Source organism: Panthera onca, chromosome B3, assembly GCF_046562875.1.
Source record: "Panthera onca isolate mPanOnc1 chromosome B3, mPanOnc1 haplotype 2, whole genome shotgun sequence".
NCBI lineage: Eukaryota > Metazoa > Chordata > Mammalia > Carnivora > Felidae > Panthera > Panthera onca.
In genome coordinates, this window is record NC_138344.1 from 69,888,394 (window position 1) to 69,914,612 (window position 26,219).

General features: G+C 37.2%; 1 protein-coding gene and 1 long non-coding RNA gene across 4 annotated transcripts in view; both read right to left on the reverse strand.

The window, feature by feature from the left end:
• The window catches only part of LOC144616550 (uncharacterized), a 135,363-nt gene extending 131,123 nt beyond the window's left edge, over positions 1-4,240 (reverse strand). Inside the window, exon 1 of one of the 2 annotated variants that reach the window (XR_013555909.2) lies at positions 4,165-4,240. This is a non-coding gene — a long non-coding RNA (uncharacterized LOC144616550). The remainder of the gene's footprint in view (positions 1-4,164) is intronic. The other variant, XR_013555910.2, reaches the window with a different exon arrangement.
• Positions 4,241-23,043: 18,803 nt separating this feature from the next.
• Positions 23,044-24,836, reverse strand: LOC144616548 (olfactory receptor 4F6-like). Of its 2 annotated transcripts, XM_078447698.1 has the most exons (2): positions 23,918-24,836; positions 23,044-23,072 (listed from the first exon to the last, which is right to left on the reverse strand). In XM_078447698.1, the coding sequence occupies exons 1-2, from the start codon at positions 24,834-24,836 to the stop codon at positions 23,044-23,046; spliced, it is 948 nt and encodes a 315-aa protein (XP_078303824.1). The 2 variants fall into 2 exon arrangements, with proteins under 2 accessions (XP_078303824.1, XP_078303825.1); XM_078447699.1 differs by lacking the exon at positions 23,044-23,072 and having other exon boundaries at positions 23,901-24,836.
• Between the last annotated feature and the right edge of the window lie 1,383 nt (positions 24,837-26,219).

The window sequence follows — 26,219 nt, forward strand, 5'->3', positions numbered from 1 at the left end:
GATAAAAATCATATGATCATCTCAATAGATACTGAAAAAGCATTTGACAAAATATCCTTTCATCATAAAGGTGATAAATTAGGCATGGAAGGAATATAACTTAATATAATAAAGGCCATATATGACAAAACCACACATAATACAATACTCAATAATGAAAAGCTGAAAGTTTTTCCTCTAAGATCAGGAATAAGACAACGGATGCTGTCTTGCCACTTTTATTTGACATAGTTAAGCCAGAGCAATTAAACAAGAAAAACAAAGTGCGTCCAAATCGGAAAAGAAAAAGTAAAACTGTCTCCATTTGTAGATGACAAGATATGATATGAGAAAGCTCTAAAGACTCCACCAAAAAAAACCCATTAGAAGTAATAAATGAATTCAATAAAGTTGCAGGATACAAAATTAACATACCCAAATCACTTCCATTTCTATACACTAACAAGTATTTAAAAAAGAAATTAAACTGTTTGCAATAGCATCAAACAATATGAGGTACTCAGGAATAAATCTAACCAAGAGGAGGAAAGATCTGTCCATTGAAAACTATTAAGTCAATGATGAAAGAAACTGAAGACACAAATGAAATGGAAAGATATCACATGTTCATAGACTGGAAAAATTAATATCGTTAAAATATCTATATTCCCTAAAGTGATCTGTACACTCAATGCAATCCTACCAAAATTCCAATGGCATTTTTCACAGAAATGGAAAAAAAACCTCTAAAATTTGTGTGGAACCACAAAAGATCCTGAATAGCCAAAGCATACTTGAGCAAGGAGAACAAAGCTGGAGGCATCACATTGCCTGATTTCAAACTATATTACACATCTATAGTAATCAAAACAGTATGGTATTGGCATAAAAACAGGAAAATGGACCAACTGAATAGAGAGCCCAGAAATAAAAGCATAGATATATGGTCAACTAATCTTTGACAAAGCCACCAAGAGTACACAATAAGTAAAGGACTATTTAATAAATGGTGTTGGAAAATTTGGGTATCACATGCAGAAGAATGAGATCCTTGTTTCACACCTTATCCCCTCCCCCAAAAAAACATGCAAAATTGATTAAAGACTTAAAGCATAAACTGTGAAATTAGGACAAGTGCTAAAAGAAAAGATACGGAAAAGCTTCTTGACAGTGGCCTAGGCATGTTTTTGAAAAATTTGATACCAACAGCAAAAGCAATAAAGACAAAAATAGACAAATTGGATTGTATCAAACTAAAAAGCTTCTGCACAGTGAAGAAAGCAATCAGCAGTTTGTAGAGACAACTCATGGAATGGGGCAAAAATACTTGCAAACTATAAGTCTGACAAGGGGTTAATATCCATCCAAATATGTAAGAAACACCTACAATTCAACAGGTGGGAAATAAATAACTTGATTAAAAAATGAACAAATGTCTTAAACAGATGGTCGATATCACTAATCATCTGTGAAATGCAAATGAAAACCACAATGATGTATCACTTCACACTTATTAGAATTGCTAATACAAAAAAGGCAAAAAGACAACAAGTGTTTTTAAGAATGTAGACAAAAGGGTACTCTTGTATGTTGTTGGTAGGAATGTAAATTGCTATAGCCATCATGGAAAACAGTATGGAAGTTCTTTAAAAATTAAAAATAGAACTATAAGTATCTTGAAGAGATAACAGCATTCCCCTGTTTATTGCAGCATTATTCACAGTAGCCAAGATATGGAAACTTGTGACGGATGAGTAGGTAACAAAAATGTGACACAAACAGAGAATGGAATATTATGACAACATGGATGAACCAGGAAGTTATTATGTTAAGTGAAATAAGCCAGACACAGAAAGACAGAAATGCTATATGATCTCACTTATATGTGGAATCTAAAACTTTGAACCAATAGAAGAAGAACCAACAGTTTCCAAGATACAGGGAATAGGAGAAATGGGCAGATGTTGGTCAAATGGAGCAAAGTTCAAGTTATTTAGGGTGAATAAGTCTTGGAGTTCTAATATACAGCAAGTTGACTGTAGTTAATGCTCTTGTACTATATAAATGAAATTTACTAACAGGGTGAGTATAACTTCAGTGTTCTCTTCACACACACGCATACACATATACAAAGGTAACTGAGGTGATATGTTAATATTGATCATGGTAATCATTTCATATTGTACGTGTATATCAAAATACCATGTTGTACTGCTTACATATGTACAATTTTATATTTCATTTAGACTTCAATTAAGCTGGGAAAAGAGTAAACATAATAAATTATGAGCTAGGTAAAGGTAAGAAAATGATTATAAAAAGATGCTCAACATCATCATTAGGGAACTGTAAAATAAGACAGTGTAATGCCACTACATACCTATTAGAATGGCTAAAATCCAAAACATTTGTGACACCAAATGTTTGTGAGGGCTCCCATTCTTTGTTAGTAAGTATGCATAATGGTATGGCTGCTTTGGAAGATAGTTTGGCAGTTTCTTTTTTTTTTTTTTTTATTTTTTTTATTTTATTTTTTTTTATTTTTTAATATATGAAATTTACTGTCAAATTGGTTTCCATACAACACCCAGTGCTCATCCCAAAAGGTGCCCTCCTCAATACCCATCACCCACCCTGCCCTCCCTCCCACCCTGCCCTCCCTCCCACCCCCCATCAACCCTCAGTTTGTTCTCAGTTTTTAACAGTCTCTTATGCTTTGGCTCTCTCCCACTCTAACCTCTTTTTTTTTTTTTTTTTTTTTCCTTCCCCTCCCCCATGGGTTTCTGTTATGTTTCTCAGGATCCACATAAGAGTGAAACCATATGGTATCTGTCTTTCTCTGTATGGCTTATTTCACTTAGCATCACACTCTCCAGTTCCATCCGTGTTGCTACAAAAGGCCATATTTCATTTTTTCTCATTGCCACGTAGTATTCCATTGTGTATATAAACCACAATTTCTTTATCCATTCATCAGTTGATGGACATTTAGGCTCTTTCCATAATTTGGCTATTGTTGAGAGTGCCGCTATAAACATTGGGGTACAGGTGCCCCTATGCATCAGTACTCCTGTATCCCTTGGATAAATTCCTAGCAGTGCTATTGCTGGGTCATAGGGTAGGTCTATTTTTAATTTTCTGAGGAACCTCCACACTGCTTTCCAGAGCGGCTGCACCAATTTGCATTCCCACCAACAGTGCAAGAGGGTTCCTGTTTCTCCACATCCTCTCCAGCATCTAGAGTCTCCTGATTTGTTCATTTTGGCCACTCTGACTGGCGTGAGGTGGTATCTGAGTGTGGTTTTGATTTGTATTTCCCTGATAAGGAGCGACGTTGAACATCTTTTCATGTGCCTGTTGGCCATCCGGATGTCTTCTTTAGAGAAGTGTCTATTCTTATGAAACTACATATACTCTTAATGTACTATCTAGCAGTCATGCTACTTGGTATTTCCCCAAATGAGTTGAAAACTTATGTCCACACAAAAACATGCAATGGCTGGTTATAGAGCTTTATTAACAATTGTCCACACCAAAAGCAAGCAATATACCCTTAAATATGTGGATGCATAAACAAACTGGTATATCCATACAATGGTGGAAAGCTCAGATTGCATCACATTTGGTGACACTTGTTCAACTGTTCAGTCTCTACTGGAGCCTAGAAGCAAGCTAAAAGTTCTTTCTCAAAAGTATATTGAGTATCTGTAGAAGATGGTATGTGGGTGCTCCCAAAGTCTAAAGGTCTGAGATTATGATTCACCCATAGGGAACCTCCAAAGGCAGCATTCAGTGGTCCTATATGTTATACATTCTTTGTAGTATTTGCTGAATCAGAGACCAAATGTCAGAGAGGCTTTCAAGATAGTCTGAAGCTGCTGTAAAGCCTTCTCTGGTTCTATGCCCTGTCCAAAACTGGAAATATTTTGAGTTACTTGGTTATTATATTGGAATATTATGCCAAAATGAGGCATATGTTACCTCCGAAATATTAAGTCACACAGAAAATTGTGCCTCTTTGTTTGTGGTAGATGCAGCAGCACAAGATACAGCAACTTGTCCACTTTGTATAAGATATCTTGGCCGTCCCCAGACCACTGTACTCCTAGAAATTTTACTGCCGTGACAGCCCATGAATACTTTTGAGATTTATTTTCCATTCTATGATATACATGTATATCTTACCAAGGTATCTAGAGTAGCTGCTACTTCTTGCTCTGGTCCAGTTGTCAGACTAACAATATAGTGAGCCATGGTGATGTTCTTTGGAATAGTGAAGAAGTGAAGTTCCTTGCAGATTAGATTATGACATAGGACTTGGAATTCTGGTATACTCTAGCATAGGACACTGAAGGTTTGTTTTTGGTTCTGGGTGCTGGAAGCAAACTGTTTATGATGATCTTTGCTAATAGGTATAGAGAAAAAAAAACTCTTTGCTACATTAATAGCTTTCTACCAGGTATCAGGACAGTTAAATGCATCTGGTAAAGAAGCTGCAATTAAATCACCACTTTTGTGAGTTGACAAAGTATTTCATTAAGATCCTTTGACTTCTGCACAGGCTCATAGGTGATTTTAATAAGGATATGTTAGGAATCACCAGTCTTGTATCTTTCAAGTCCATGATGGTGTCACTAATCCTTGAAACTGCTCCAGGAATTTGGTTTTGTGTCTAGTTTTCTCTTTTGGTATGAAGAGAGTAATAGTGGCTTACACTACACCACTGATACTATATAATAGTTCATATCACATGTATCAGAGAACCAATGCAAATATTCTTCCATTTGCCATGTATGTCTATTCCAACTATGAATATTAGGACTCCTGAAATAACCCAAAAGGGTTAGGACCTGCTGGGCCCACTGTGAGATAGAACCAAGCAAAATTCCCTTAACTTCATCTCCAGTAGGCCCTCCTTTGACTGGTGGACCACAGTAGTATTTTAGTGTCCAGAAATTAGCGTAAATTCAGAGTTACAGTCCAGAAATTCTCCAGAAGTCTGGTTATTTCTCCTTCCTCAATGTACAATCACTCTGGTAAATGATCCTAGCTTTAATATAAGCAATAAGAAATATTTACAGTGTATTTTCTTTTTACCCTGTACTAGGTCCTTCTTCAAAGAGATCCAGTCTTTTTTTTATTCAAAGAGTCCTGTATTTGTCAAGTGGCTAAAGTCTGGAAATTGTAGAGACAATGTGAATCTCTGTTGCTTTTATTTGTCACATTCTTGGTGACCAGGTGACCAGATAGAAATACTTTCTGTTCATACAAATCAAATAAGACTTTTATTAGGCTACCCATCTTTTTTCAGTTATAGAGGTACTGTGATTAATTATCTAATGCCAAAGGTATTGTCAGGTCAAACTATTTTATTATTGGTTTAGTTCTGTTGCTTCTTATGGTACCACACCCATATTATGTCTGGCAGTTAAGTGCTGCCACTTGGCCACTGATACCCTAGTTACCTCATCAGCCCTATTGAATTCAGGGAGCCAAGTTTAAAGGCAGTGCTGACATTCTTGACCTACACCTTTTCCATAATGCTAGAACTTCCTTTCTGATTTTATTTCTTCTAGTCTTGATGGAGTATTCTGTGGATTTCATGGGGAACGTGGTTGGAAATGAGTGAGCAGCATTACAGTCTCCCTCAGCCTTCGAATATCTTCTACAGTAGACTAAGGAGGTTATGGCAAATCAGCTTCATTCTGTGTATCCTAACTTTGGGTCTAAGTATGATGTGAACAAAATAAAGCAAATGATTACGGTCTTTCCAACACATGGTGCTAGGAAAATTGAAGAAGCGCATGCAGAAAGGTGATATTGGACTCCTATCTTACACCATACTAAAAATTAACTCAAAGTGGGTTAAAGATTCAAATGTAAGGCTGACACTAAAAGTAGGAGAAAAAAATAGGGAAGAAGCTCCTTGATATTACTTTTTTTAGCAATTTTCTGGATATGATAGCAAAAGCACAAGCAACAAAGCAAAATTAAGTGGGACTATGTCAAACTAAAAAGCCTCATTACAGCAAAAGAAAAAAAATGAAAAGGTAACCTACACAATGGGAGAAAATATTTGCAACGTATGTATCTAATAAAGAGTCAATATCCAAAGTATATGAAGAACCCAGAACTTAATAGAAAAAAAATCTGATTAAAAAATTGGGAGAGGATTTGAATAGATATTTTTCTAAGAAGGCATACAAATGGTCATCAGGCACATAAAAAGCTGCCTAGCATTACTAATCATGAGGGAAATACAAGGCAAAACCACAATGAGATATCACCTCATTGTGATATCTCATACCTGACCTATCACACCTGTTAGAATGGCTATCCTCAAAAATATGAGTGCTAACAAGTGTCGGTAAGAATGTGGAGAAAAGGGAACCTGTGTGCATTGTTAGTGGGGATGTAAACTGGTGCAGCCACTATGGAAAGCAGTACAGGGTTTCCTCAAAAGATTAAAAATAGAACTGCCATGTGACCCAGCAATTTCACTTCTGGGTCTATACTGAAGGAAATGAAATACTAAATACTAAAATACTGAAAAGATATATGCACTCCCATATTCACTGCAGCCTTATTCACAACAGCTGAGACATGGAAGCAACCTGTGTTCATCAAAGGATAAATGGATAAAGAACATGTGACATATATACACAATGGAATATCATTCAACAATGAGAAAGAAGGGAATCTTGCCATTTGTGACAACATGGATTTATGTAAAGTGAAATAAGTCAGAGAAAGACAAATAGTTATGATGCATGCATGTGTGGAATCTAACAAATAAACAAACTTGTAGATACAGAGGACAAATTGGCAGTTGCCGGAGGCAGGGAGTTGGGGGATGGAGTGTAGGCAAAATGGGTGAAGGTAGTCAAAGGTACAAACTTTCAGTTTTAAAATAAGTCCTGGGGATATAAATGTATAGCATAGTGAGTATAGTTAATAAAACCATATTGTATATTTAAAAGTTCCTAAGAGGGGCTCCTGGGTGGCGCAGTCGGTTAAGCGTCCGACTTCAGCCAGGTCACGATCTCGCGGTCCGTGAGTTCGAGCCCCGCGTCAGGCTCTGGGCTGATGGCTCGGAGCCTGGAGCCTGTTTCCGATTCTGTGTCTCCCTCTCTCTCTGCCCCTCCCCCGTTCATGCTCTGTCTCTCTCTGTCCCAAAAATAAATAAAAAACGTTGAAAAAAAAAAAATTAAAAGTTCCTAAGAGAATATATCATAATTCTCATCACAAGAACAAAAAATGTAACCATGAGAAATAAAATTTTTTTAAAATTTAAAAAGTGGTGCTTGGGTGGCTCAGTTGGTTGAGTGTCTGACTCTTGATTTTAGCTCAGGTCATGATCCAAGGATTGTGGAATTGAGTCCTCTGTCCATGCTGAGTGTGGAGGCTGCTTGAGATTCTGTCTCTCTCCCTCTGCCCCTCTCCCCAGCTTGCGCTTTTTCTCTCTCTCTAAATAATAAAAAAGTAACTGTGTGTGGTGATGTTAACCAGACTTATTGTGATCATTTTGCAATATATACAAATATTGAATCATTAAGTTGTACACCTGAAAATAATATGATTTTATACATCAATTACATTGCAATAAAAAAGAGAATGAGTTCTCTAAATTGGTTTTATATTATTTCTATTTCTGGAAATTTGTTTTCTGATCAGATTAGATTTAAAAGTATTAATGACCTTGTCAGCAATAAAGGGGATATAGGTAGTCATTACCATGCAGTAGGAAAACAATTACATCAATTATCACCTGTAAACACTAGCAATTGAGTGTTCATAGAAGGCAAGTCTTTGGATGATCAAGACATTGTTACAGAATCATTCAGTAAAAACATGGAGTATAATGGGTTTGGTTGGTTGTTTATAGTAGACTGGAGATCATGGGGAAAGAAAATGGGAGAGTTCAAGGCTTTAAATTCCCATCTAAAGGCCAAGTAAGGGACCAGAAAGCCTCTGTGATTGCCCTCAAAGATACTTTTATTATAGCTGCAGGGTCATGGATTTTAGGGGGGAAAATCCTGATATGTGGCTTGCTGAGTTACAAGGTAAATTGAATTTACAATCTCATACTGTCCTTTAAAGTTATGGGTTGGCTGGGAAGGGGTAAACCTTTGAAAATCAAGATGGGGAATATTGGCAGATTCTAATAAAAGAAGAAAACTTGAATTCATAAGTTTTCTAAATTATTCTTCCTGGTGGAAGAGTTTTCTTCTATCTGAAGAAATTTGTCTGTGCTTATCTGAAAACTATAACGACCTCTCCTGAGTTGGTTACCAGACAGGGGATTGCTGACAATTATCAGTGCCTGTTCCCACCTCTTCACATTGTTCATAGTCCTATAGTCAGGCTCAAGTCCTAGAAAACTCCAGTGAGTCAGGGACAAAGTGGAATCTATGACAAGATGCAGTACACTCCAAAATAACTAAGATTTTACATATGTAAAATACATATTTTACATACATACATATGTATGTATTACATACATAATACATGTATGTAATACATACATAAATACAGTTACACCTGTAACATATGTATGGGAACGGATCCTAAGGGTGTTGGACTAGGATAGAAGTAAAATAATGTTGGATTGGGCCACATTTAATGATACTATTACACTAAACAATGGTTCTTTGTTAGCTCAGAAGGCTTGGAGTGACCATAACAGTTTGATTCATTTGGTTGACTACAAACCTAGACCCAAATTGGAATACATAGAATGAGTCTGATCGACCAGAACCTTGTTAGTTTATACTGTTAGAAGAAATTATTCAAAGGCTGAGGGACACTGCAGTGCTGTAATTGTTAATGCAATTTTCCCTTTCCTGTTATTTTTATTACTTGCTTTCCTTGTTATTCAAGAGCTTTCTTCTGCCTTCATGACCACCTTTTTTTTTTTTAAGTAGGGGAAGGAAATGGTAATTTACAGAAAGAGATGTGACCTCCCAGGTGACTCATTAACCACTTCTCCCCATAGTTACTCTGGGAAAACCAACATGATTCTAGCAGACAATTCCCATAACAGACTGATTTCTGGCTGGCAGCACCAAGTTTCCAAGTTGAACTTGGTCACTACCCAAGCACAATTAGTGCTGTTAATTAACTGCTTTTATGATTGCAGTATTTTGTGTAACTCTTTGCACAGGGGAGAATTGTGCAGCAGACAAAAACTTTTTGAGTTGTTCTGACTCCCTAAAGATACAGTTGCTGTATGCCCTCAGGCAGAAGAGCACACTTTCCCTTGCCCATTGTGTTTTAGTATTAAAAATACAGGTGCACTGGTGGGACTAGCCTCTATGAACAATAGTTGAATGTAGGTCTCTAGACAAGGGTGGTTATAGGTGGGAGGTTTTGTGCTACCACTCATTCATCATGCTTTGGCTTTGATTTTATTTATTCATTATTTTTTAATTACAAAATAAAACATGATACAGATAATGGTTCAAAACAAGTTTATTTCTTAATAAAATTTTATAAAGTAATTGTCACCTAAGTCAAGATACAGAACTAAGTCAAGTAGTCCATCCCAGAAATCCCTGTAACTTGTCCAAATCACAACCAGCTTTCCCCTCAAAAGTAACTGTGATTCTGTTAAAGACTTCCTTCCATTTCTTTTTTTGCAGCTTTGTCTTCCAAATATGCATCCCAAGACAATACATAGTTTGTCTTGCCCATTTCTTTTTCATTTGACATGCCTTTCCAATCTTTTCAGTGTAGATTTTCCTCCAATCTTTTTCTTTTCCATAAATTTATTTGTTGAAAAACTTGGGTCTTTGACACTTGATTTCCCACCCTCTGAGTTTTGGTCATTGCAGACTCTCATTGCAGTTCAGCATTTCCACTGAACTTGGGATCATCCAAATGGCAGCTGGATACAGAGCTTTGACCAAACACGTTTGGATTAACAAAAATATAGGATAAAAGATAAAAAAACAAAAAGCCTCTCCCAGTATTAATTTACTCCCTAAACTCGTAGGCCGTATAAAAAACCTTCATTAACCTGTACTTTTCTCTTGTACCATCCTAGAAATCAGCCAGGGATGGAATTTTTGCGTCTTTTTAGGCATTTTATGAGCATGTGTCCTGACTGCGCATGCACATGATTTTTTCAATTACCAAGTACAAATGAGTGATTTTTATTATATTCATTTTCCAAAAGAAATCTCTCCCCGGTTTTTCCTGTCTGGTTTTCAGAGATGTAGAATTTGCCTCAATTAAAATCTTTTGTCACAGAAGTTACTGGTCATTTATTTCCCTTACAGTGTTTTTTTAAAGTTGTAGTCGGCACAAAATGTTACTGTTATATAGTTCCAGGTGTACAACTTAGTTATGTGAAACCTCTATACATTAGGCTATGCTCGCCGCAAGTGTAGCTATCATCAATCACCATACAACACTATTAAATTACCATTGACTATATTCTCTCTGCTGTACTTTTTATCCCTGTGAATTAATCATTTGGAAGTCTGTGTCTCTTGTTTCCCTTTATCGATTTTGCCCTTCCCCACATCCCTACAACCATCAAGTTCTGTTTATTGTCTGTTTCCACTTTTTAGTTTTTCTTTTATTTTTTTTTAGATTCCATATATAAGTGACGCATATGGTATTTGCCTTTTTCTGTCTTACTTATTTCACTTAGCATAATACCCTGTAGGTCCACCCATGCATGAAGTCATAAATGGCAAAATATCATTCATTTTGGCTTCATTCATTGAAATGGCTTCTTCATCCATTTACCTATGGATTAACACTTGGGTTGCTTCCATATCTTGGCTATTGTAAATAATCTTTAGTAAACATAGTAGTACATATATCTTTTCAAATTAGTGTTTTTTCCCCCTTTGGGTAAATGTCCAGTGGTAGAAATACTGGATCATATGGTATTTATATTTTTAAGTTTTTGAGGAACCTCCATACTGTTTTCCCACAGTAGCTGCACCAGTTTGCATTCCCACCAACTGTGCATGAGGGTTCCTTTTTCTCTACATCCTTGCCAACACTTTTTTCTTGTGTTTTTCGTTCTAGCCATTCTGACAGGTGTGAGGTGATAACTGTGGTTTTGATTTGCATTTCTCTGATAATGAGTGATGTTGAGTATCTTTTCAGGTATCTGTTGGGCTTTTGTATGTATTCTTTGGAAAAATGTCTATTCTGATGTTCTGATTTTTAAATCAGATTACTAGCTTTTTTTTTTTTTTTTGGTGTAGAGTTCCATAAGTTCTTCATATATCTTGGATATTACCCCCTTATCTGATATATCATTTGGGGATATAGTCTCCTATTTAATTGGTTGCCTTTTAGTTTTGTTGATCTTTTCCTTCACTGTGCAAAAGCTTTTTATTTTAGTGTAGTCCCCATAGTTTATTTTTGATTTTGCTTTCCTTGCCTGAGGAGGCATATCTGGAAAAATGTTACTATGACCGATGTAAAAGAAATTATTGCCTCTGTTTTCTTCAAGAAGTTTTATGGGGTCTTACTAAGGTCTTTAACCCATTTTGAGTTTATTTTTGTGTATAGTGTAAGAAAATGGTCCAATTTCATTCTTTTGCATGTAGCCATCCAGTTTTCCCAGAACCAGTTAGGGAACAGACTCTTTTCTCCATTGTATATTCTTGCTTTCTTTGTTATATAGATTAATTGAGCACATAAGTCTGGGTTTATTTCTGGGCTTTCTATTCTATCCTACTGATCTATGTGTCTGATTTTTGTTTGTTTATTTTTGTTATTTAGAGAGAGAGTGAGCATGTGAGCAGGGGAGAGGGACAGAAGGAGAGAGAGGGAGAATCTTAAGCAGGCTCCGTGCTCAGCACAGAGCCCGATGCAAGACTTGATCCCATGACCCTAGGATCATGACCTGAGCTGAAATCGACAGTCAGATACTCAACTGACTGAGCCAACCAGCTGCCCCTTATGTGTCTGTTTTTGTGCCAGTACCATACTGTTTTTGTTACAACAGATTTGTAGTATATCTTGAGATGTGAAATTGTGATACCCCCAGATTTGTTTTTCTTTTCCAAGTTGCTTTGGCTATTCAGGGCTTTTTGTGGTTCTCTACAGATTTTAGGATTATTTACTCTAGTTCTGTAAAAAATGTTGGTGGTTTGATAGGGATTGCATTAAATCTGTAGCTTTCTTTGGGTAGAATGGATATTTCAACAAAATTACTTCTTCCAATCCATGTAATATTTTTGTACTTGTGTTCTCTTCAATTTCTTTCATCAGTGTTTTATAGTTTTTGAGGTATAGGTCCTTTGTTAAGTTTATTCCTAGGTATTTTATTCTTTTTGGTACACTTGTAAGTAATATTATTAATTTCTCCTTCTGTTACTTTGTTATTGTGTATAGAAATGCAGCAGACTTCTGTATATTAATTTTGTTTCCTGCAACTTTATTGAATTTATTTATCAGTGCTAGAACTTGTTTTGGTGCAGTATATGATGAGTGTTCTATGTATTGTATCATGTCATCTGCAAATACTGACAATGTAACTTCTTCCTTACTAGTATGGATGCCTTTTATGGCTTCTTTCTGATTGCAGTGGGTAGAACTTATAATACTAAGTTAAATAAAAGTGGTGAGAGTGTACCTCATTGTCTTGTTCCTGATCTTAGAGGAAAGCTTTCAGTTTTTAATCATTGAGTATAATCTTAGCTGTGGGTTTTTCATATGGGACTTTTATTATGTATGAGATATGTTTCCTCTAAACCCACATCATTGAGTTTTTATTATGAACGAATATATTTTGTCAAATACTTTTTCTGCATCTGTTGAAATGATCGTATGAGTTTTAACCTTCATTTTGTTAATGTGTTGTGTCTTATTGATTTATGAATATTGAACCATCCTTCATCCCTGGAATACATTCCACTTAATCATGGTGAATGATCCTTTTAATGTATTGTTGAGTGCAGTTTGCTAATATTTTGTTGAGGATCTTTGCATCTGTGCTTATTGGTGATATTGGCCTGTAGTTTTCTTTTTTGTAATGTCTTTGGCTTTGGTTTCATGGTAATGTTGGCCTTCTGGAATTATATTTGAAAGCTTTGTTTCCTCTTCTATCTTGGGATAGATTGAGGAGAATAGGTGTTAACTTATTGACTTTTTTTGTTTCTTTGAATTAGGTGGAAAAGCTACTTCTAAACTTGAAGGAATAGTCTTGTGTGTATTTGTTCCCTATGTAGACTGTGTGAGCTTGGTGACTTTTGTAGGCTAGCTGAAGCTGTGGATGGCATGGGCTGAGGTCAGAGGTCACTTTTTGCTGGGGCTACCCTGATGGGATGGCTGGAGCAGAAGTGGGCTTTGGCTAGGGAAGTCTTGAGGTTCTATTAAAAGGGAGAACTAGAAGGACCCCTGAAGCTAAAGTGTGCTGAGATCAGGAATGTCCTAGGACTTTATGTGCAGAAGGTGCCCTGGCAGGATAGCTGAAGCTGACATGGGTGCAAGCTGGAGGTCCTGGGACTCTCTACATAGAGCTCATTCTGGTATGACAGCTGAAGTTGAAGTGGTCCAAGCTGTGGTGTCTTGTGCTGAGTGCAGAGGGTTCCCTGGTATAGTGGCTGGAACTGAGGCAGGGTACAGGACAGTAGATCCCAAGGCTCTCCTTGCAGTAGATACCCTGGGAAGACAGCTAAAGCTAAAGTGGGTACAAGTTGGGATGTCCTAGGGCTGTACGAACACAGAGGGCACATTGGCAGAATAACTGAAGGTGAAGTGAGTAAAAGCCAGGACTCTGTTCAGAGGGTGACCTGGTAGGGTGGCTAGAGTTGAGGCAGGGTGTGGGTCAGGATATCCTGGGGCACTCTGTGCAGGGGGCACCCTAGAAGGACAGCAGAAGTGGTTATTGATTAGGGTGGTTTTGGGGGTTCTTTACATAGAAGAAACCATGGAAGGACAGCTCACACTGAAGCAGGTGTGGGCCAGTGTGATCTTTGGTCTCTCTGTGCAAAGAGAGTATCCTAGAAGGATGGTTCAAGCTGAAGTGGGCAGAGGCTGGAGCGTCCAGGGTGTCTTTACACTGAGGGTGCCCTGGCAGGATAGCTGAAGCTGAAGTGGTTGCAAGCTGGGGTGTCTTAGGGTGCTCAGCCTGGGGATGCCCTTGTGGGTGATTGGAGCTGAAGTAGGTGTTAGCTGGGAAGTCCCCGAGTGCTCTGTACCAGGAGTGCCTTTGCCAGCCATCTGAAGCTGCAGTAGTATGGGCACGGAGCTTTGTGCCTGTGTCACCTTGGTGCAACTGCTGGAGTTATATAGCTATAGTGTCCTGGTGCACCACCCTGGGGATGCCTTGGTGGGATGGCTGGGGCTGGGGTGGACTAGAGGCCCAGTGTAGTCTGAGATGGCAGACTGGGTATGGCATCCAGACCCTGCTCTGGTCTGCACTCTAAATGGAGGGGAGTGTAAACTGTGGCATTTGCTGGCTCCTCCAACCCAGAGAGAGTTCCAGCAGCTCCCTTGCCATTTGATGAATTTCTAACATTGGCTCTATTACATACTGGTTGCTCTTTTAAACCATGGCTTTCTTTCTGTGCCCTAGGGTAGACAAATGTGCTTCTAGTCCCTTGGTACTATGCTTCCCCACTGCGGTATGCAGCATCTAGGGTGGAAGTTTCCTTCCTTACTGTGTCTTTGTCTCTGCTCTCTGGCTATTCTCTCTTTGCCTTCAATCGTTTGTTGTGCACAAGGTATTCAGTGAGCCCTCAGTTCTTCAGGAGGAATTGCTCTATAAATAGATATAGATTTTGTGTGTCTGAGGAGGAGGTGAGTTCAGGATCTTCCTAAATCACATTGTGGACTGGAACCCCCTTTTATGTTTTACCATTTTCAGTTCATTCATACTACTGTCAGTGGACTTTTTATCCATATTTAAATCACCCACGTTACAGGGACATAAGGACAAAGAATTTGGGGAAGAGAATTGAATCTGGGGAGCATATGGAATTGATGACATTATCCTTGGAAGATTTCATGGCAGTACCCTCTACACTGCTGAGCATAAGGTGACTTCCTAAACACACCACCCATTTCATCCCTTTCATAAAGTTGCAGTTGAAGAATTAGGTTGACTTCTTTTTTTTTTAATATGAAATTTATTATCAAATTGGTTTCCATACAATACTCAGTGCTCATGCCATCAGGTGCCCTTCTCAATGCCCATCACCCACTTTCCCCTCCCTCCCACCCCCATCAACCCTCAGTTTATTCTCAGTTTTTAAGAGTCTCTTATGGTTTGCCTGCATCCCTCTATAACTTTTTCCCCCCTTTTCCTCCCCCATGGTCTTCTGTTAAGTTTCTCAGGATCCACATAAGAGTGAAAACATACGGTACTGTCTTTCTCTGTTTGACTTATTTCACTTAGCATAACACTCTCCAGTTCCATCCACATTGCTACAAAAGGCCATATTTCATTCTTTCTCATTGCCAAGTAGTATTCCATTGTATATATAAACCACAATGTCTTTATCTACTAACTGGTGCAGCCACTCTGGAAAACAGTGTGGAGGTTCCTCAGAAGATTAAAAATAGATCTACCCTATGACCCAGCAATAGCACTGCTAGGAATTTACCCAAGGGATACAGGAGTGCTGATGCATCAGTTGACTTCTTAAGATTACGTGGTTTATTCTCTCAAACTGAGATAAAACATATAAACCTAACACTTCAGGAGTCTCATCACGAAAGTAGGTATTGCATCTTACAAATAAATTGAAGTCTGAATTAATTTGTTGGATTTGAAAATTTTTATTACTCTTAGATTAACACTGCTGAAATAAATGTCTTGAGTTTGAGTGATAATTAACTTTTTTAAACAGGAAAATCCTACAACATATGAACTTATTAGCTTAAAGACTCAAAACTTCTATTTATATCATAATTTAATCTATTAATGATCTTTAATCATTCTAGAATGAGGCAATCACAATACGAAATGTGGAGCTGTGAGTGTAATCAATGTGGTGGAATCAGTCAGTAGCATGTGTAAGGAACAGGCAGAAAAGAACAAGGAAGAATGAAGATTTATTGGAAAGCAACTAGGAGAATAAAAGGAGTGACAGGAGAAGGGATAAGAAAATCTTAAAAGACAAATTTATACCTTTTAATCAATATAAAATTAAAGTTTATGATATAGGGACCCTTTATGCTTTGTCTAACACTGTATCATCCACCTAAAATAGTGGCTGGCACATAGAAAAATCCCAGGAAATATTTGATGAAGGAACTTCCTAGAAATAGGTACCAATTTGTTCTTATAAGATAATGGTATCCCTCATAAATATATAGAGAAATTGAATTTAATAATATCTACTCCACAAGCTCATACTTCCTGGTGATAACCCAGTTATATATACATAAAAAAATGAGTATTCTTCTGCACAGCAAAGGAAACAGTCAGCAAAACTAAAAGGCAACTGACAGAATGGGAGAAGATATTTGCAAACGACATATCAGATAAAGGGTTAGTATCCAAAATCTATAAAGAACTTATCAAATTCAACACCCCAAAAACAAATACCCAGTGAAGAAAGGGGCAAAAGACATGAATAGACACTTCTCCAAAGAAGACATCCAGATGGCCAACCGACACATGAAAAAATGCTCAAAATCACTCATCATCTGGGAAATACAAATCAAAACCACCATGAGATGCCACCTCACACCTGTCAGAATGGCTAACATTAACAACTCAGGCAGCAACAGATGTTGGCAAGGATGTGGAGAAAGACGATCTCTTTTGCATTGTTGGTGGCAATGCAAGCTGGTGCAGCCACTCTGGAAAACAGTTTGGAGGTTCCTCAAAAAACTAAAAATAGAACTACCCTATGACCCAGCAATTGCACTACTAGGTATTTACCCAAGGGATACATGTGTTCTGTTTTGAAGGGACACATGCACCCCAATGTTTATAGCAGCACTATCAACAATAGCCAAAATATGGCAAGAGCCCAAATGTCCATCGATGGATGAATGTATAAAGAAGATGTGGTGTATATATATACAATGGAGCATTACTCGGCAATCAAAAAGAATGAAATCTTGCCATTTGCAACTATATGGATGTAACTGGAGGGTATTATGCTAAGTGAAATTAGAGAAAGACAAATATCATGACTTCACTCATATGAGGACTTTAAGAGACAAAGCAGATGAACATAAGGGAAGAGAAACAAAAATAATATAAAAACGGAGGGGGACAAAGTGTAAGAGACTCATAAATATGGAGAACAAACAGAGGGTTACTGGAGAGAGTGTGGGAGGGGGGTAGGGCTAAATGGGTAAGGGGCATTAAGGAATCTACTCCTGAAATTATTGTTGTACTATATCCTAACTAATTTGGATGTAAATTAAAAAAATAAAAAATGAGTATTTACCTGAATGAAGAGATTTCTACCCTTTCTGTTACAAACATCTGTATGTATCAGCATGTATCATTGTTGAGGAAATCCTGTTGACCTAAGAGAGCTTGTTTGGAGAAAAAGACCATGTACTTCTTTTCTCTGACTTTTTAGAAAACTCTGGTGCTGGGGTGCCTGGGTGGCTCAATCAGTTAAGGATATAACTCTTGGTCTCTGCTCAGGTCATGATCTCACAGTTTGTGAGTTCAAGCCCTATGTTGGGCTTTGCACTGACAGTGTGGATTTTCTCTCTATCCCTCTCTGGCCCTCTTCAGCTTGCTCTCTGTCACAAAATAAATAAATAAACATGAAAAAATTAAAAAAAAAAAAAAAAAAGAAAACCCTGGTGGATTTTTGAAGCTCTCAGGAGTTCTTCAGAAGCCAAGTCGCCATAGAATTTTCTGTTCTTCCTCTTTAGATATATAAACTTTTTTCAGTCATTGAGGGCCCCAGGAGACCCATTTTTAAACAGGAAATATAGATACATATTAAATAAAGATGATCAGAATTGTAGATTTGTATAGAAGTGGGAAAGAACTTTGAGAGGATCTTGTTCAGTTACTTCATTCTATAGGTAGAGAGACAACCTGTGAGGTTAAATGGCTAGCCAGTGTGTTCACAGCAATACATTTCCAGAGCCAGAACTATAACTATGGTCTTCCCTCTATAATACTGTACCCATCCTTAGTAGAAAAAGTCATGAAAAAGCTAGAATTATTTATATTTGATAGGATCACTGTAACCTAATTGAAAGTCCATATTCATCCCTGAGTTTTAATTTCTTTTAAAATAAAATTGGCCTTTCATTCCTTAAAGACCCCCTCCACTCCCATTGGATATTGCTCACTAGTCTCCAGAATCCTGAGGATAATGATTGAGATTTCCTTCCTCTGGTTTATAGATAATTTGGTTTTCAAATAGGGTGGGAATAGCTGAGGCCAGATATCTGTTTTACACAGTTAAAAAAAAAAAAGATAAAATGAGTTGGAGAGCACAAAAGTAAGAAACACATGAATCTTGAGAAACCTTCAAATTGGAGACAAATTGAACATATCAAAAGGTTGTGTGTGTGTGTGCATGTGTGTGTAGAATTGATAAGACAAAGCAATTTGATGACTGAAATTTGAGAATAATGGAGTGATGGTTTGGAGAAAAGGACAAAAATGTTTTCAAAAGGAAAGAATTTCTGACACAAATATTTTACAGAAGAGCAGAGACTGAAGGGGCGGTGTTGAATAGGATAGAGAGAGAGGTGCAACGACGACAGGTGCAATTTTGTGATTGAAAGCATCTTTCCTACCTGTCTATTCAGCCACAGGGTGTACATTTTTAGGAGAAGAGAAATTGAGAGAGATTAGCCTTAATTTCTGTACATACTCTTCCCTCAAAGACAAAGTGATATATAAGATTCTTCAAAATGGGAAATAAAGCTAATTAGCTGCACAGGAGAATGACCTGTTGTGTCAGAGAAGGTCAACACCCAGCCCATCATTAGTTTCTCTCGGGGGACTAAGTCTTTGAGTCACGTTGGTTTCCCCATGAGAGAAATTGTGAAAGAGAAATTGCCTGATAATGAAACAGAGGGAAGAGAGAAGGTTCTGAGGCAATATGTTAGTTTGTATAAAAATATCCCTATATAGGTTACATGGTCTTTGGGATGAATAACTTGGAAGCACTGAGATGAGGGGATGAGGGTGTGAAAACATATCTTGTGTGGACAGACATATCTTGTGTGAAGCATGTCATAGTACCAAACTTGAAGAAATAGATGTAAAGCCCTTGATATGTGAAGATAATTTTTACAAATGACAGTGGGGGAATAAATTGATCATTTTCCTCTTATCAATTATAGACAATGTTTACCTGTGTATGTTTGCCTATGTTTCCAAACTTTAGAGTGTTGAGGATGAAGTTCTTCTTGAAAGCATTTGACCTTTATTTTCCCGAGTTGACTGGATACAAGGAAAATTTGTCTATTATTGGATAAATTTCTTAAGATGTCAGTGGAAAACAGATACAAACACAAAAGAAAAAATGTAGGGAATTATTTTGAGTTGTTTGTAAGAGGAGCCTGTTTATCTGAGAGAGATACTCATTCAAAGGACTTATGACAAGGCTTTGAAACAAGCCCAGTGTATCTCTGTAAAGAAGTAAGGCTTTATCTATCTTTGATATGTACATAGAAATAATCTGATCTCCAGGCTATCATGGGGCTTCCAAGTGTCAAGGCTCTATCTTTGTTTAGAGTTTTATGTGTTTAGTTATATTTTATTTTTTCTTATTAAGAAACAAGGAAAATCATAATTCTCTGGCTGCAGAATGATAGTTTCATGTTATTTTTTGAAAAGTATTGAAATTCCAAAATGTATAAACAAGGATAAAAACTGGATAATAATCTGGGAAGATATGTTAAAAAAATAAATAGGGATGCATGGTCAGTTACATGAATCATAGTATATATAAGATGAGATAAAACAATTTAGTTGCCTAGAAAAGAAAAACTACTCTAAGGTCACAGGAAGGTTTCTTCTGTTGTCTCCCAACCCCCCAAGGACTCTTCTGCACCACAGTGCATGGTAAAATCATTCTTTCAGGTCAGTGTGCTCCTGTCCTAATATGCCTGTGTTCTAAGTCAGACACTGGATACCAGGCAGAACAGCATAGTAAAACAAATGAGGAGAATCTAGGTAGAAATAAAGTTTTAACGAGTTGCCCAGCCATACACAAAGCATGCTGTAATTTGATAGTCATCCACTGGGGCATGGATCATGGGCTTGGCAGAAGAGAAGGCTGCTGGGTCAACAGGAGCAGGGGTTGCTAATATAGGGTTTAAGAGACCTAGAAGTATCAGGGCTGAGACTATTGATTTACACTGTGCATCAGCTGAGATTGGCCCATGATATGAATTGGCTTAAGTCTACAAAAGGAACTCGTTAGTAGATTTCACTGTAGGGTATTGAGAACATACAGGCAGAGAAAATTGAGAAAAGGAAAAAGAAAAGGAAATACTATAATCCTGTGATCTTTGATTGAGTGTACAAAGAAAACCCAAACAGTTTTCAGTAAATCATGTACATTTTTTTTACTCTTTGTTGACTTTATTCATTTATTTAATGATAAGTATTTATTGAGCAATTTCTGTAGAGTTGTTACTTATTTATAGTACTAACCCTGATGGACACAGCCCCTCCTCACAAGGAACTTAAAATATAATGTGGAAGACATACATCAAATTAGAAATTATGAGTATAGCTGTGTCACAGAAGGGGTACTAGGGAGTATATAATAAACGATGGAAAGAGCTCTCCTCGCCCAGGTTCTGGGAAGATTTCCCTAACAATATGATGTTGAAACTGAGATCTGAAGGATGGATAGATGTTAATAGGCAAAGCATGAAGGACAAATGTTTCAGGCAGAATAATTAGCTACTGCAGAGCCTCAAGATGAGAGAGAATGACTTTTTCAGGCAAACAAATGAAAACTAAATTGCTTCTGGTATTGCAGGGCTAGAGCATGTTGTCCTCTGAGACTAGAGAGGAGGATGGGGGCCAAGTCTTGGATGGCCTGATAAATCATGAAAAGGGATCTGTATTTTAATTTAAGAGTAGTGGCAAGTATGTGAAGGGTCTTAAGGAGAATAGTCACATGCTTAGATTTTATATTGAAAAGAATCTAATTCTGAATGTAGATAATTGAATGAAGGCAAATAAGATTTGGAGTGGGAAGACACATAGGTGACTTAATATTCTATTTGAAAAATTACATGTGAAGTCTTAGACAAGAATGGTGACATTTGTCCATAAACTGATGAATGAATAAAGAAGATGTGGTTTATATATACAATGAGATACTACTTGGCAATGCGAAAGAATGAAATCTTGCCATTTGCAATAACATGGAATGGAACTGGAGGGTATTATGCTAAGTGAAATAAGTCAGAGAAAGACAGATATTCTAGGTTTTCAGCCATATGTGGAATTTGAGAAACTTAACAGAAGACCATGGGGGAGGGGAAGGGAAAAAATAATTTCAAACAGAGAGGGAAGCAAACCCTAAGAGACTCTTAAATACAGAGAACAAACTTAGAATTGAAGGAGGGTCGGGGGGCGGGGCACGGTGATGGGCATTGAGGAGGGTACTTGTTAGGATGATCACTGGGTGTTGTATGTAAGTGATAAATCGTAGGAATCTACTCCTGAAACAAAGAGCACACTATACACTGTATGTTAGCTAACTTGACAATAAATTGTGTTTAGAAAAAAAAGAATGTGATTGTATTAGGAAATAGGGTTTATAAGAGGTAATTAAATTAAAAAGAGGTCAATAGCATGAAAAAGCAAAATAAAAATGAACACCAGCCTTTGAAGGTAGACAGAAACGGAAGGTGTAAGTATATATTACTGTTTAAAATTTTTTTACAATAAAGGAAAAAGGGAAGAGGTACTGGAGGAACATTTTTAGTGTAATGAAGGTGTGCTTAAGCTTGTACACTGAGAAAAAGAGTTAGTAGAGAAGGCAATATTAAAGGTATAAGGAAGAAAATGGAACTTTGAGGATTTGAAATACCTGAGAGGATGTGATGGGGTGGGACCAAGAGCACATGAAAAGGCATTTTGTCAAATTCAATACCCATTCATTATGTTTAAATGTTAAATATATAGAAATTGGTAGTTCAAAAAAAATGGTGACATTTGGAGGAAAACCAGGAAACATTTAAGTTGGAATTAATAGGATTTGCAGATTTATTGAATATTCAGCATCAGGGAAGGGAGGAGGAGTTCATTATTACTCCTAGATTTTGCATTGAGGAACTGGGTAAATATTGGTGTCACTTACTGTGACTGGGGACCTGAAAGAGCAGCAGGTTCAAAGAGAGAGGATCAGTTTAGTTTTAGACCTGCTTAGTGGGAGATGTCCTTGAGGCATCAGGCCAGTAGGCAGTTAGATTTATGAAATAGGAACTCAAATAATATCCCAGCTCTGAAGCCCCTAGCTGAGATGGTAATTAAAGCTAAGGGAATAGATGCCAGCTAGGGATAGAATGTGGCATGAGAAAAGGCCAGAGATATAATTCTGATTAACACTGAGTTTGGTGGTGGAGCAGATGAGACAAACACAGCAAACTAATACTGGGAAGGAGTTCCCAAAGAGTTGGGGAAAAGCAAGAGACTGTAGTTTCTTGGAAGCCCAGTGGAATATTTGAAAGAGGGAGTAGTTAGCAATGATCAAGCAAAGGAGAAATACCTAAAAGATGAATACCAAAGCATTAAAAGAAGTATTCATGATTAATTTACATGGAGGAAGCAGAGATGTTATTGGAAAGGTTCCTAGAGAAACACAGGACAAAAAATATAGGCAGTAGTTGCCTTGATGGAGCATATTTTACTTACAGAGCAGTAGAAACAAATAAATGAAAAAGTCATGTGTAACTTAATAAAGTATTCCAAAAGTAGAAATGCTAAATTAAATTGAATATGCCTCACAACTTTTGGCTTACATTTATCCAAGACTATCAAACTCAGATATATATAAACTCTTGGGGGAATATTTTGTCTGACCAGCAGACCATATTAAAAGAAACCAGAGTGTCTAAACATATACCCTTGGGTGATTATTCTTTTGTGAAACAGCTATTACTTTTATGGTTTTTTAATGAAAATTAGGTAAGATAACTGAATTTTTTAAAGTCTTCATTTTTAGAATAATAGACAAAAGTTCAGAAATCCTGGCTCGTATTTATTTAAAATATTCATAGGGGTGCCTGGGTGGCTCGGTCAGTTGGGCGTCCGACTTCGGCTCAGGTCATGATCTCACAGTCCTTGAGTTCGAGCCCCGCGTCGGGCTCTGTGCTGACCGCTCAGAGCCTGGAGCCTGTTTCAGATTCTGTGCCTCCCTCTCTCTCTGCCCCTCCCCTGTTCATGCTCTGCCTCTCTCTGTCTCAAAAATAAATAAAACGTTAAAAAAATTAAAAAAAATATTCATAATGTTAAAGAATTTCGCTACTTACAACCAGTCAAATTTAAACAAAAAGCTAAAAGAGCATCCTCGACATAAGTAACAAATAGTTGATTTTCTTCTTATTCTAAGTTAAAATTAAAATAGGAATTAGAAAACAGAATTTATTGATTTTGATTTACTCAAAGTCACATTTTATTTATTAAATCCATTAGTTTACTATGAGATATATTTATCAATTGTTTGAGGTATATCATCATAATTGAGAATGAATGCAGTTAATAAGTTCCAGAAAATGGCATTTGAATGTTAAGTTTATTTCTGCAAATTAGCTCAGTTTTCTCTTCTCCTCTCTCTTCTCAATGGAAGTAAGTAAAGTCAACTTATTTTCTGTGGTTAGCAACATAAAGTCACCTGTGACTTCACAATCAATTTCTACTGGTGGGCCTTGTTGAAGTATCTCCCCAAATAGTTCTTACATTGGAATGATGACAGACATGTAACTTTCAGTGTCCTTGGTAAGCCTGCATCATGTGATATCTAGATCTGTTTCATTCATTATTAGATACCGGTAGGACCCATAATCTGCTTGCCCAGTCTTCTCATGGCCACTCTCATGTCTTTGTTTCTTAATGTATAGATGGCAGGATTCAAGACGGGGGTGATAGCGAAGTTGGCAATGAACAAATACTTATCCAGTGATGATGTAGGGAAAGGCCACACATAGAGAAACATGCATGGCATAAAAAACAAAATCACTACAGTGATGTGAGCTGACAATGTGACAAATGCTTTGGACAAGTCCCCTGAAGAACGTTTCCAGACAGTGACCAAAATGAAGATATAGGATATAATTAAGGAGAAGAAGGTAGCCATGGATATAAATCCACTGTTGGCAGTGATTACAAACTCTAGCTTGTAAGTGTCTACACAAGCAAGTTTCATGACGCGAGGAAAATCACAGTAAAAACTATCTACTTCATTAGGGCCACAAAAGGGCAGGTTTATGACAAAAACAAACTGAGATACAGCATGGATTATCCCCACTATCCAGGCAGCCACTACAAAGGAGACACACGTTTTGGGGCTCATGATGGTCAGGTAGTGGAGAGGTTTACAGATTGCGGTGTACCGGTCATATGCCATGGCTATGAGCAGCACCATCTCACCTCCACCCATGACGTGAATAAAAAATATCTGTATCATGCATTTTGGAAAGGAAATGATGTTGCAGTCAGTGAAAAGATCAGAGATTGTTTTGGGCACTGTGGTAGAGGACAGACCTAGATCAAGAAGGGAGAGGTTGGCCAATAGGAAGTACATGGGGGTGTGTAAATGAGAGTCAATAATTACCGTGAACACAATGAAGAGGTTTCCCAGGATAATTCCCATGTAGAACACAGAGAAGAACCCAAAGAGAAAAAGGTGCATCTCCCATGAATTTGAAAGACCAATCAATACAAATTCAGATACCACAGTGTCATTTGGTCCATCCATTGACTCAGTCAGTAGAGAAGACGCTGAAGTATTCTGAAGGTAGAAAATAAGGAAGAATTGAGAAATATAGATATTTCACATTGATATGTTTTTGCCCCTCAGTGATTTTGTGGGAAATATGTTACAAGTCAAATTTTGAAGTTAGAACACATACAGAAAGGGCAGGTTAAAGGAAGAAAAATAAATAGAAATGAAATAATCAAAAGTTAGGCTAGAGTGTCAAGGAAAGAAGTCGTGGGAGTATATCAGGTAAATGGAGGAATTAGGAGCAGAGAGTAACATCTCCTGGTGGAGAGTTTCTTTACCATGCTCATTGTGCAATAGTTTGGGCTTCTTCAGTCTTCTCCGTATACATTCAAGAAAACATTTTACATGTCATAAATAGCCATAATTTGAATGTTCATACTCTTAATCATATTTGTGCACACATACTGTAGCAGAATGTACTCTCTGATTATTCTTTTATTTCTTACCTGTGAAATCTCAGGCATTAATCATTCATGGAATAGTGACCAACCAATGAGTGAAAGAGTGTTGAATATTAGGGCAATCATAGCTTAAAATGAAAAAGGCTTGTCCTCTGATAGTTTCCAATATTGTGGTTGCAATATTGCAACCAGTTAATTGCAAAGAGTTAAAATGTACTTTAAATCGGTGAAACTCTAAACCCTGGACTGTCAGCAGACTCAGGAAAAGGCTTTTCAGTACTTTTCTAGGATTGGGAGAGATTTTGTGCTTTTGAAAAGTCTGTTCTAGGATTAAGGAGTGGCAATTCAAATACAGAACTGAGAAATAATGGTGTTTTCACTGAAGCAAAATATTTAATTATGATACACTAAGAGCATGTAAAAATTACAAGACCCCCAAAAGTCATCAAAGATAAAGGTCATGAGAGCTTATCTTCAAATATTTGAAGCTTAGTTCAGCTGAAATGCTATTTGAAGGTGAGTAAAATTGCTACCAACAACTTTTTCAGGGGGAGTATCTGTTATCACTTTGAATAAGTATAAAGGTTGAAGATGTGTATGTATATTATATACTTGGGTCCATTCATTATTTAACCTAAAGTGAAAAATTAAAGGTACATTTAAAAGATATAATAGGATATGAGAAGATATGCAGGAAGGGGAATTTCTAGAACTAATACCAACATGGGTATGGCCATTATAAATGATGCAAATTTAGATTTATTGAAATCTCCACTAACTTACTAAATAACAGAAATTGGTTACAAAAGAATATATGTTATGCAATAAAAATTACGTAAAGGAAGAAACAGACCTATAAATATAGAGAAGAACATGGTAGTTGCTTGAGGGGAGGGGGTTTGGAAGATGGGAAAAATGAGGTTAAGTTTAAGGTTAAATGGAGGGAGTGGAGTAT

What these genes read in the sequence shown, in the direction of transcription:
- LOC144616548 (XM_078447698.1), bottom strand. Translation starts at nt 24,836, where the DNA reads ATGGATGGACCAAATGACACTGTGGTATCTGAATTTGTATTGATTGGT. An exon ending in ACTGGGCAAGCAGATTATGG is followed by an intron (nt 23,073 to 23,917) that starts GTCCTACCGGTA and finishes CTAAAAATGAAG; the next exon opens with ACTTTAAAAAATTCAGTTAT.